Here is a 13,457-nt window from a genome sequence, read left to right as displayed (position 1 = left end):
AAATACTCAATTCTCATCCGATTGACTTGAAATTTGAAGAGGACATATATTTCAGGTTCCTGAATTCAACGAGCTAATTATTTTTGAGGTCAACATCGGCCAAAAGGTCAATATAGGCCAAGTTTCTAAAATTGTCAATTTTCATCTGATTCACTTGAAATTGGAAGAGGAGTTGCATTTTTGGTCATTGAATTCAAACACCAATTATATTTGAGGTCAAATTTGTTTTATGGATTTTGAAAGTATCGTGCTCTGCACGACGTCATCTTCTTAAAGTTTGTTTGTTTGTCTGTTTGTTTGTTTTTGTGCATGATATCTCAAAAGTTTTGGACGTATCCAGATGAAATTTTGTGGACAGGTTGGGTGTGTGATAAGGACGAACTTATTAAGTTTTGGTGAAGATCCGGATCCGGATCCGGATACTAAAATTTTTTTTAAGTGATTCTTCACTATTGACAGATCGGGCCAAAAATGATATATCGCACTATATCTCAACAAGTTGTGGACGAATTCGGATGAAACTTGGTGTACAGGTTGGGTGTGTAGCACGAAAAAATAGATTCGATTTTGGTGAAGATCTGAATTTGGATCTGGATACGAGAATTATTTAATTCCTAAAGTGATTCCTCACCATTGAGAGATAGGACCAAAAACGATATATAGCATGATATTTCAAAAATGTATTGGGCCCGATATGTTCTCGTGGATCAAGCATTGTGTGGTGGAGGTATGCGCTCTATCAAATGCCCTTTTAGTTTCTGCTGTTGGATTTTTTTTCCCCATTATCATTTTGCTTGTCGTGATGTTTTTTTTCTAACATTCTTGCTGTGATGCTGGCAAGCAAGCATGTTACTCCGCAAAAGACACACAAGCAACAACTGATTTTTTTTTTTTATTGTCACACAATTGGCAAATCTCAAAATACAAGCTCCATCACAACTCATACGAACAAGTGTTTTGCCAATTAATACGGCAAAAGCTCGAAAAATCTTTCTTGAACAGGGTTCAAAATCATCATATCCTAAAGTATCCTTCAAAAACACTCAGAATTGCATGCTCATCATCTATGACTACTACTACTACTACTACTACTACTACTACTACTACTACTACTACTACTACTACTACTACTACTACTACTATTCCCACCTTTTTGTGGGTTCAGCCTGGAAGCGTTTTCTTTTTTTGCCATTCTTCCAAGACCAAGGGATGATGTTCATCTGAATCTGGCAGGAATTTGGGATTTTTGCGATATTCTGGAATCGACGATAATTTGCCTTGTCTTCATGAATGCCACTGTTGGGTATTTAACTTATACCAACAAATGCTGGAAGACAGCATACCATTGGGTTACATTTAAACCACGAGAGGGCATAGATTAGAACTCGATTAGAAAGCTTGTCTGCCATCATCGTTCCGAGCAAAATTGCGTCTGAAGTCCTTGAAAAGATGCCGGAAAGCTGCGCTTGTAACTGTTGTACCAACCAAAGGAGGAGAAACCGTGGAATTTCCTATCATAAGTGAGTAGTATAGTACTATACAGTTAGTATATAGTACTAACAGTACACAATATCATAGAGTACATAACGTCAAATTATAACGAGTTTGTTCGACTTTACTCATCGACCATGACCATGTTAAAGTTAACCGGAGTCGTAGACCAACTAGCATCAACATTGTTTAATTGAAACAATCGACGAGTTGGTTAAATCGTGCATCAGTTCAACAAAAAAGTGAACAATCGTAGAAATAAAAACGAGTTTTAGTTACCCAGTGAAAACCTAGTGAAATGTCAGACTTGTCTTAGGAAGCCTTTTTTTTAAACATAACATGAATGTAAGTCAGTGGGTTAAACATAACATGAATGTATGAATGTTCAACACAGTGTTTTTTGAACCTTTCAGTGTCAGCAAGTTTTGGGTCCTAAATGTATTCATAACTAGGAGGGTTACTCGGCATTTCTCGGGGGTGGTTGGGGTTGGGGGATTGAGAAGGGTGGGCAGGAGAACCAGCGGAGTGGAGGTCAGGTCAGGTATGAGAGCATGCGCCAGAGCAGCGAGTCGCTGCTTCCACTTTCCGCCGGTACTCCAGGAGCCTCCGTCTGGCCATCCCCCAGGCAGATGCCTGGCCCATCCCCATCTCCTTGAGATGCCGATCAACCTGCTGCAACCATGAGGCACGTGGTCGGCCCATTGGCCTCCTCCACTCAAGAGACTCCCTGGCTGAGAGAATCTGGTGCGCAGGATCAGCATCAGGAAAAAGAGCCACATGTCCATACAGCCACAGCTGACGCTCACGGACAATGCAGGTAACAAATCTCATTTTGAGTCTGTCTCAGCAACCGCTCGTTGGACTCAAAGTCCGACAAGCAAAAGCCAGGGATTCTCCGAAGAGACAGGGTACCAAAGGAATTAACTCTCCATCTGAGACCTTGGTCAGAGTCCAAGTCTCACATCCATAGAGCAAGACTGGAAGCAACAAGGACCTGAAGACTCAGACTTTTGTCCTCCAGCACAGGTACCAGCAGCGCCACACGCCATTATCCAGTGAATTAATGACTCCCTAGGCCTGACCCTGATGTCTATTGACCTCTGACTCACAGCCAGCAGAGACATGAATATCACTGTAAAGGTAAGGGAATCTCTCCATGACCTCAACGTCCTCACCAAAAGCAGGCACAGGCACAGACAGGACAGCAGCATCCAAGATGTCATTAAAAACCTGGATCTTAGTCTTGACACAGGAAACCCGTAATCCCAGTGGCTCCGATTCCTCATTCAGCACATCGAGGGCCCCCAAAAGGATATCGAAAGTCTCTGCAAAGATGACTGCATCATCTGCGAAATCAAGGTCAGAGATCTTGACATTCCCAAACGATGCACCGCAGCTTGATCTCTCCAACATCCTCCCGAGAATCCAGTCCATACAAGTGCTGAAAAGTGTGGAAGCCAGTCCACACCCCTGATAATCCCCAGTATCAACTGGAAATAAATCAGAGATGGTACCACCACATCTCACAGCACTCTCAGCACCAGAGTAGAGTTCAGACATCAGATTGATCAACTTTGTTGGCACTCCACGAAGACCCAGAATCCTCCAGAGGGCATCCCGATTCACTGAATCAAACACCTTACAGAGATCAACATAATCTCCAAGCAGCCCCTGCTGAAACTCTCATCTGCGCTTGGTGAGGACCCAAAGTGTAAGGATACGGTCAATCGTTGACCTTTTTGTTGTAAAGCCTGACTGCTCTGGATGCTGGTGCTAAAGTAGATGGTGGCGAACCCTATCAAGAATAATTATCCAAGCAAAGACCTTGCCCGGCACTGAGAACTGCATCACCCCTCAGGAGTTGTTGCAGTCTTGGCAATCACCCTTCCCTTTCCCGAGAGGGACAACAAGGCCCCTCTTCCAGTCAGTTGGGATTACGCCTGTGTTCCAGGCAGAGCACAGAACTGCATGCAACGACATGAGTGCAGCATTTCCACCAGCCTTGAGAAGTTCAGCATGGAAGCCACCAATCCCTGGAGCTTTACCTCATTTCAACTGGTTCACCGCAGCCTGTGTTTCCACAAGCGAAGGTGGACCACAGTTGATTGGAGGGTCAGCAACAGTTATTGTAACACCCCTGACATCCAACTCAACAGCTGGTGCATCAGCCTGGTACAACTGCTCAAAGTAACCGGCCCAGCGGGCCTTCGTTTTGGACTCCTCTGTCAAGAACCCACCACTCTCTGCTCTAACTGCAGTGCACCGAGGGATGGGCTTGGATGAACGCAATGTGCGAATTCCCCTGCAAGCAGGACGAGAATCACTTGACCACAGGTAATGCTCTACCCCCTCATAGATTCCTCGCACATAGGCCTCCTTGTCCACCCTGAGCACACGTACAGTTTTTTACACTTCAGCTCCGGGAACAGCTTCGCTCTCCCATTCAGCCTGGCCCTGCGACTCTGGCCAATGGTATCTCGTGTCCCTTGAGAGACAAAATTCTTCTTTGCCCTGCGGTGAGTTCCAAGAGATCCACCGACAACATCAAGGACAGTGGTCTTGAAGGCACTCCACAACTCTTCAGGACCTCCCAAAGCACCCAGACCCCCAAATCTCCACGCAGCTTGTTCGCAAACTCCTCAGCTACCCTCTCAACATTGAGCTTGCCACATCCAGCCAAGGCTGGGATGATACCATTCTCCTGGATTTAAGGTGCAACTTAAGAGTTGCTACAACAAGCCAGTGGTCAGTATTGAGGAACTGAGCACTCCATTAGACCCTGCAGTTCCATATCATCCTCCAGTGACCATCAACGAGGACATGGTCATTCTCCTTTCCAACACCACCAGCGTTAGAATACCAAGTCCAGCGACGAGCTTGTGGGTGCTGAAACCATGAACTGGCCACCCTAAGTCCATGACTTCTTGCAAAGTCAAGGAACTTAGTGCTATTCAGGTTCACAGTTCCTGACCCATGGGGACCAACACACACCTCATAACCATCCCTATCAGTTCCAGTCGATGCATTGAAATTCCCCAAGACCAGAAGTGTATCTCGTCTGGGGCACTGATCAACCACAGACTCGAGTGTGGCATGGAATGCATCCTTCACGGTGAGATCACTCGCCTCAGTCGGAGCATAAACAGAGACCAGGGAAATGACATCTAAGGAGTGACAAATCCTTCGTCTCATAATACGCTCGTTGACCAGTGTTACTTCAATTATCATTGGAGTCAGCTTATTGGACACAGCTGCAGCAACTCCTTGGGCCTGGTAACCATCAGAGCGACCAGTCCAATTGGAGGTGTAACCACCCACCATGATCTCGCCACGTCCGACCCTCAGAGAGTGCTGCAATACTAATGTACAAATGCTTGAGCTCAGATGATAACAGAGACAGGTGATCATCCTTTCTTAGGGATAGGACATTCCAGGTACCCACCCGAAGGGACTGCCTCAGGCTAACACAAGGAGACGCTGTCTGGTGGACAACACTTCAGCACCACTCCGACACACTCTCCCGTAATCTATCTCAGCAATGTTATCCTGTGGTTTCCCTCCTATCATCAAAGATTGGGGGTCCCGAAGGCTTTGCCCCAATCCTGTCATCCGGTGAGCTCCCCTGCGAAGGGAAGCTGCACAGGAGGTACTCCCACGGAGTGGGTTTTCAGATTTCTTTGTGTTTTTGTGTTTTGCGGAATGAAGCGTTTTACGGTGGCCGGAGTGCAAATCCTGCCACCAACCTCCTAATAAGAAGAAACCCAACTGCAGGAGGACGTCCGCAGACACAGTTGGGCACTAGATATGGATGGCCGTTGGCTCACAAGGAGCTCCTCCGCCCTTTGACAGGTTTTGTTTTTAATCCTGCTCGGTGTCCATATCCAAACACCCTCCTCACCAAAAAACTTGGTAGGGGAGATGGTTTAGTCGCCGACAACCCGACCATGGAACAGGTTAGTCCAGGTTTACATGATACCTGTGGCAAGTCATAGATATAATCTGGCCTGACCTGACATAAAGTGAAGGGGGTAGGGGAAAAAAACTCAGAAGGGGCAGGAGAACTGCTGGGGTTGGGGGGCAATTATAGAAAGCCAGCAAGGCGGGGGGCAGGAATGTTTATTTGAAATATTTAGTTCAGGCAATGCCGGTGGGTAAAGGGAATCACTGGATTATTAGATTCGTTGAAACCCATCATTTAATTAATAATTTACAAACTTTCCTTCAACATTTTCCTTTGTTCCCACTACTGTGTACTAAACTGTACCTTTAACAGAGAATGTAAATACATGTAATAGTGAAAAAGGCAGGGAGACCGAGTTAATAACATAGCACTCGTGGATTAGAGCAAAGCCTTTCCACAGAGTTATCACGTGAAAACGCATTGGCATGTCCGGGTTCCTCGAGCTTGGTTTCCCAGGATAGTGATGGCAGACAAGCTTTGTTATGTAGCCATCTGATTTGTACATGCTGAATAGTGAGCTCCGACCACTCCTCTACTTCTAGTTGTCGAGCTACTTCTATTACTACTCCAGTTGGTGGATGCATACCTCTGCAGCATACCCAGCTTTATAGCCATTTGAGGGATCATAGCATACTTTGTGATACAGTCAATGCTCTGTGACTGTGAAGCACCAATCTAACAGTTTATAGTCAGACTAAGAACCAAACACAAACAGGTTAGCCCAAAAATCAGTGCATTATCTCTGCATTTTGTTGGACCAACTTGCAAACTGAAAATTATCTGACTATATTTGTGATGTCACATGTTCGACTTATTTATTCCCCAATTCCAAATGAAATGATGCTCATATGAATACAACACTCGTTTTACCCTCCAGTCTCATGATAATGAACACGTGTTCCATAGATTGATTTTTGTGTCGAAAATATGTTGGAACAAAACATTTCCACCCGCTCACCCCTCCTTTCCGTCTCCAAAAAAGTGTAACCACAATCATTCAGGGCTTGCAAGCGTGATACATTATGGTGGCAATGCCCACAAAAAAAAACTTTCTTCATTTCACCGAAAAACAGTTTGATCTGTTCTTCCTGTTTAGCGATCATCAAAATTCCACTTGAACTTGTGGACGGATTAGTATGAAATTTGGTGGGTATGTTGGGTGTGTGACAAGGATGAATTGACTCGATTTTGGTGAAGATCCGAATCCAGATCCATAAACGAGAAATTATTAATTTTACAAAGTGATTCTCCACCATTGAGAGATGGGGGCAAAAACGATATACAACATGATATTTCAAAAATTTATTCGGCTAGTTATGTTCTTATAGATTCGGCATTGCGTGGTGGAGGGATCTACCGAGTTCCCTTCTCGTTCATTAAAATAGGATTGTTGACCAAAGGTGCCACTCATTATAAAGAAATTCAATATGAGTGCTCTTTATAACAGGTCTCAAATGTACAACTAATCTTCAAAAACAAAAAAAAGGACTTTGCAAGTGTGTTCGAAAGAGATTTTGGATCATGCTGCTTATGATTTAGGGTTCATTTGCATTCCACCTGTGTTGCACAACATAATTCTGAAGCATTGTTTGTGATTTTAGATGGACGTTGCGCTGTCCTTCCTGATCTGCCAGCTCCTCACAAAACCATTCATGTCGCAGACATTGTGAGGCACTCATGCGACCACTGCACACCCCATTGCCCAAGGATCAGGAAGAGTGCAAAAATTAGGACAACCAGACTTGCTCCAATATTTATCATCAAGTTTGACATGCTATTTGATGAAATGCAATTTTTTTAATGCCATTTAAATAATGACTCTGCAAAGAAAAAGATGAAGTTAAAAAAAATGAATAGTTACCTCTATTTTTGTGAGATTTGGTTTGAATTGTCACATGGAAAATTACGTTTTTAATTATTTAATCACAAGGATATTTTGTGAAAATGCAGCAACATAACCTCCCAGGGACTGAACCAAGTCCAGTGCTATTATTGGCAACAGCTGTCTCGCGTTTATCCACTGTCTTTTTCACAAGCTGGCACGAGGGATAACAGGACGAGGCCTTTGTCCTTGGGTTTACGGCGCACCGTTGGCAAGCAAAAATTTTCTCAGCCCTAGAGAAAGCATACTAGACAATAGACTCATTCCAGTAATGTGTGCTCCACCCTTCTGAACCCAGCTTTGGCCTTGCTTGTCTCCCAAATCAGTCATTACCCTTTATCAATGTTACATGGCACTTCGAGGCTATTATTTTATGGTCACAACACGGAATGTTCTCCAATTTTTCTCTTCCTTTCTGAAACAAGCATTAGTACACAATGCAGTGTTATGAGGGGAATTTAAATGTTGGGACATGGCAGTCAAGGATTAGAATGTCGATTTAGAAATGTATATGTATAAAGGGGCCAAAAAAACAAGCACTACCATTAGAAAACAAACTCAACCTTGAGGAGCAGCATTACCAGATTTAATCCCACATTCAAATCACATTAAATCATTGAACCAGAAAGGCCAAATAATTGATCAAAGTAAGAAAAAAGTTTTCACTTCATTTTTTTTTGTATTTTTCCCACATTTGCTCTCAAGTTGGCATTTATCTTTAAAATATAGACTATGATATGGATCTATCTCATAGCTAAAACAGAGAATATTTGACTTTCTCATAACAAACCTGCATGCTCAGTTAGGTTCAGCCAAATTGAGAATGGTATTGACTGAGAACAGGAAAAATAATTGCGAGATCGGAATGGAATTAAACTAATGGTTTCATCAGAATGGCTCATAATGGACTCAACACACATTGAAATCAAATTTTCCAAAAGTCTGTTTAAAATCCTTTTAAAGAAGGCAATATTAAGATAAAAGTTCAAAGGTAGAGGACGTTGGCACACGCACCTTTTTTGTTCTACAAGAAGTCTTGAAATGAAGTTTTTTGCCTCATTGGAGACAATGTTCTCAAATGCTTCATGCTCAAAGTGCCAGCGTACTTTGACAATGTTGTTTAAAGTTTCGTTTTCATTCTCCCCCATGAAAGGTGACAGGCCACTGAGACTGGGAGAAGATCCAAAAGTAAAAGAGGAAAAAATAGTAAGCAATTTCAAAAGTTTATTTTTGAATCAGACTGAATGGTTCACATGAACAAATAATAATTCAATTCATATGGAATACAATAATGGAAGGCTGATGTGTGGGAGTTTGTGTGATCATGACATTAATGAACAGGTGGATGATATAAATACTGCTCTGCAGTAAATACCGTGTTTATGCTTACAGCATGTAGGTGATCACTCCGACACTCCACATGTCAGTTGAAAATGTAACATTATCGTAGTTCACCACCTCAGGAGCAAGAAACTCGGGCATCCCACAGTGAACTTTCAGTTTCTCATGTGGTTTATATCTGGAAGACATTTCATATTGCTATGGTTTGTTACTTATTGTCTATAAACTAGACTTTTTTATTTGTTTAAATTTTCAAGATTCATGGATTGCAAATGAGTTTTGAACCAGACTATATTAAGTTCTTTTTTTCTCTACAGTGCTTTATTTCTGATCAAGGAAAGGTTTTCAGGAGCGTGTTTTTCATATAATATTGTCAGGCATGTGTAGGAGCTCATACATTCATTACGTATCAGACTAGGACTATCACAAAACAGTTTGCAGTTGAAAAGAATCCATACTCACCAAAATTGTAAGAAGTACTGATTGCGTAATCAAGGAAGAATTCATGACAAATGTTTGGGAAACTAGGTTTCAAAGTGTTTTCTCGACCACTGAGACCTGCTGATCAAAATGAGCTGGGGTGATCCTTTTAAAAATGTGGCTGTAGCCAACAGAGTGCCTTCTTCAAAATGGCTGCCAGCGTCACACAATATATTGCTTATTGCTAATCATCCAAAGCGATATACAAGTTTTTGTTGCTTCAAAGTTGGTATTGTTAGGAAACGACATTTGGTACCATGCAGAGTAATAATATGTCTCCAATTTAATTTTTGTAATTGATCACATAACCCAATATCTACAGTACACTAACAAAAGGCAATGTGTGTGTCAGTACGTGTGTCAGTGTGTTTCCTCCATACCTCTAGTATCATAAAACCTAGTAGCCTGAAACTTTGCATACTTCTAAGAAAATTCCAAGGAAGTGCCAGAGTGAAAATTGGGTGTTTGGGTTCATGAAAACATCCCTTTTGAAGAGAATTAACAGTCATATTTAATTGTATCCTTCATCAAGCGATCCTCGGCCACCTCACTCTCTGGGTCTTAAGGCGTTTCCTGGGTTACCTTACTGAGGTCTGAAGGTGCCATGTTTTCTGGCCTGCTCAACCATGCCTTGACTTGGAACAGGCTGCAACGATTTCTTAACGATAAAGTTTTTTTTTTTTTTCACTTTCCGCCCTCATATTTTCGAATGCCTGTTCATCATAGCTATGAATTGTTGGGTGCATTGCAATGCTTATAAACACCCGGAGACGTCAGCTCCGGGAGGTGTATGTTTAATGTGTTTGCTCATCGCGTGTCAAACGAGCCGTTTCTTATCGACCGTTTTGTTGGAGTGCTTGCTTGAGTGCTTAAGCCACTTGGCGAGCGCTCTCCAAGCTGCTTGGTTGTTCGTTTCGGTAAAAGTACCTGTGCTCTGATTGGAACTTCGATTCCGCCTGTGTTGGGCCCCGCAGTGCTGTGCGGTTGGTGCCTTGGGAGGTGTCTCATCCGCTGAAAATGTGCAATTTTATTTTTACAGAACATCGTTTTGTTTTACCTTTAGTGCGATTTCCTCATATACGAATCTGGAAGCCATTTGCACACAGACAGTCAGCGGTCCCCGGGGGTCACTTATCTCGATAAGTACGTGTTTGTAGATAGGGTCCCGTCCTTCTGTCTAATGGGTTAATTCCATGTGTGCTGCAGGTTTCTTTTATAGTCAGGTTTTTACATCTTCAATCATTCCCTTCACTACTTCGCACCATCGATGCCATTGCCCACGTGCCTTCGACCACGTACGTGAGCGGTTTCCTCACCTCAGAGCTCCGACTCCGCCCAGGAAAGGAGGGGGTTCCCCCCTGTCCAATCACAGATGGCCAGCACATCACCCCACGAAACCCTGTCCAATCAGGGCAAAGATCATCTCAGGACTGACTCCGCCCCAGCCAGATGGAGTGTTTGTCCCGACCAATAAGGGGAGGCCACTGATCGCCAGACAACCCCGCGTCCAATCAGGAGGCGAGTTTCCTCAGAGCGGTTCCCTTAACCCGCGGGGTGGGGATGATAAAAAAAAAGGTGGCGAGCTGTCCTAAAAAAAGGGAGAGCAGAGTCGTCGTCGTCGTCGTCGTCGTCGTCGTCGTCGTCGTCGTCGTCGTCGTCGTCGTCGTCGTCGTCGTCGTCGTCGTCGTCGTCGTCGTCGTCGTCGTCGTCGTCGTCGTCGTCGTCGTCGTCGTCGTCGTCGTCGTCGTCGTCGTCGTCGTCGTCGTCGTCGTCGTCGTCGTCCTTGGCCCTTTGATCTGGTCTTGTTGGTCCTTTGGGTGTGTGAGCCTCTTGGAATCGGTCTGGAGTCTGACTTTTCCGGGGTTCCTTGATCGTGGTGGTCGGTCGTCGTTGGGCTGGCCGGGTCATTCGTGGATCCTGGCTGCGCTCATTTGGATTCTGTATTGTGCACTTGAGTCCCACCGTGGTGAGTTGTGTTGGAGCGCTCGAGTTGGGGATCCCCGTTGGCCGTTCCTTCCACGGACCCCGAGCCCCACAAGTGCGGGCCGAAGAAACCGCACGAGTCAGACAGGTTCCGGGCCAGACTCTGACTCCCCAGCTGACCTATCCTCCTCAGCTGGAGGGTCCAATAAAGATCCGCCGGGGTCTATTTGTGTGTTTGTGTGTTTGTGTGTTTGTGTGTGTGTGTGTGTGTGTGTGTGTGTGTGTGTGTGTGTGTGTGTGTGTGTGTGTGTGTGTGTGTGTGTGTGTGTGTGTGTGTGTGTGTGTGTGTGTGTGTGTGTGCGCGTGTGTGGCGCCAGTCTGTTAAGTAGAATTGTTAAGTGCTTTTCACTCATTGTACATTCCATATTATATTCGTGGTTAAGTCTGCTCTGTGTCTCCCTCCCTTAAAAATAAACCCTCCTGTTAAATGTTCCAGTTCGTTGCCTGTCATTTCTATCATTGACCCAGCATGGTGTGGGCTTGAGAAATAGTGAGGTCGTCTGTGCCGTAAGTTGTCATTGGGACCGGCGCGGCTCTGGTAACTCCCGCTCGGTTACGCCAGACCCGAGTCGGTACATGCGACTCGGTTCGGACAGAGTCGGCCAAGGGTGTGGCTTCCCCGGGAGCTAGACAGCGTGAGTACTTAGGTAAATTGGAATTAGACAAGTGGACCCTACCTCACGCCGTCAAAATATTGGCGACCACAGTCCTTTAAGTGACTCGTCGACTCCGGAGTTATCCGGGGTGACGACCTTTCAATTCCGGTGTTTGGTAGGAGACGGCCCAACTGCTCCGTCTGGCGGTCGTCCTCACTCCCGACCCCCGGCCCACAACAATATAATCCACGCCTCACTTCAACATCGATACATGTATAAAAGCAATAAGGTCCATCCGACCACGTGTTTGTCGTGATCTGGTTGTGAAGGCCTAGAGCAGAGATCGACATTTTGTGTTCTGGGCCTTGATATATTTTTCAATTGAATTTTGTTAATTTCCCATTGAATTCCTCTTTCAGAGAACTCTGTTTAAAGGTAAATCTTTGTGTTTCTCACTTTTATGTATTTTAGACGTGTGTACGTACATAAACTGCATTACTATAATGGAACTTGTGTGTGTGTGTGTGTGTGTGTGTGTGTGTGTGTGTGTGTGTGTGTGTGTGTGTGTGTGTGTGTGTGTGTGTCATTGATTGGCATCTATATATGTGGAATGGAGTCCTCCCAAGGTGGGCTCAAGTATCCACCTTCATTTTGTAAGGGGTCACGATTCACGGACCAAGCTGTGAAGTTTTCTGTTTTCGAAATTTTGTGCCGAGGGCTCTCTTCAGGATCGTTACTGAGCCCAGGACGGATTCCAACTGTAGTTTTTGTAGTGATATTCTTGGGGATGGTTTTTAGTATCTCTGTGAGGTTCTTTGTCATCATTCCCATAAGGTTCTTCGTCATCACTGGAACAACATTGGCATTCTTCAGCTTCCAGGATCTTTTCACCTCATGCTTGAGGTCTTGGTATTTGGTTATTTTCTGGATTTCTGCATCGTTAGTCCAAAATCACTGATATTAACACCTCAATTGGCAATGCCTTCTTTTTTTTTGTACCCAAGTATGATATGTGGTCGCAATACTTTGGTTTCGATGTTCGATGTTTTGTACACCTAATGACCAATGGGATCATTAGGTCATACATGAGTGGTACTTCAATGTTTTCAGTGATTGCTTTTGGTTCATTTTCCCACAAATGTTCTGGAACTGGAATATCGATGTTTTTGCAGATGTGCCAGTGGATTACTTTACAAAATCTGTTGTCGTGTGTACAGCTGTTCTGTCATGTTTTTTTTTCTTTTTTTTGTGTTCGGTCATTAAGTGTCGTGTATAATTCTCTTTGGTAACCCCACCTCCGCCCCCCACCTGTCTTTTTATTTTTCCTCCCCCTCCCTCCCCCCAGAACCTCCTCTCTCACTCTATCCCCTCCTCCTAATTAAATGCAGCACTATCCCCCCACACCTCTGTCGCTGTCTCTGCCTGTGTGTGTCCTCTCTCCCTCTCCCTCTCCCTCCCACAATGAATAGCAATGTTTGGTGAAGTGTCACTCTCCCCTCTAGCTCCCCCTTCCTCATCCTCTCTGCCTCCCCTCCCCTCTCTCATCCTACACCTACCTCATATCTCTCTCTCCCTCCCTCTCCCCCCCCTCCTTTTTATTATCCCCGTCAGCGAAGCACTGGGTTATATTTGCTTGTAATAAATATATCAAGGCTAAAATCGATTTATGGGGATGGTTTGGAAATCAGATATATTTATCAATTTTGGATCCGGATCCAGATAT

The 13,457-nt window shown here is 44.4% G+C and overlaps 1 protein-coding gene across 2 annotated transcripts in view; it reads right to left on the bottom strand.

The window, feature by feature from the left end:
• Positions 1–872: 872 nt before the first annotated feature.
• LOC147027612 (uncharacterized) overlaps positions 873–13,457 on the bottom strand; it is a 60,033-nt gene continuing 47,448 nt past the window's right edge. For both annotated transcript variants that reach the window (XM_085877144.1, XM_085877143.1), the window contains exons 11-13: positions 8,725–8,853; positions 8,349–8,504; positions 873–7,138 (exon numbers count right to left, since the gene is read on the bottom strand). In XM_085877144.1, coding sequence (XP_085733270.1) covers positions 6,988–7,138; positions 8,349–8,504; positions 8,725–8,853 — 436 coding nt within the window. In that variant the 3' untranslated portion in view covers positions 873–6,987. The remainder of the gene's footprint in view (positions 7,139–8,348; positions 8,505–8,724; positions 8,854–13,457) is intronic.

Source organism: Eptatretus burgeri, chromosome 4, assembly GCF_056783735.1.
Source record: "Eptatretus burgeri isolate ZD-2024b chromosome 4, Ebu_testis_v1, whole genome shotgun sequence".
Classification (NCBI taxonomy): domain Eukaryota; kingdom Metazoa; phylum Chordata; class Myxini; order Myxiniformes; family Myxinidae; genus Eptatretus; species Eptatretus burgeri.
Note: the sequence above shows the minus strand (reverse complement) of the source record. Positions and strands in the feature narration are given on the sequence as shown.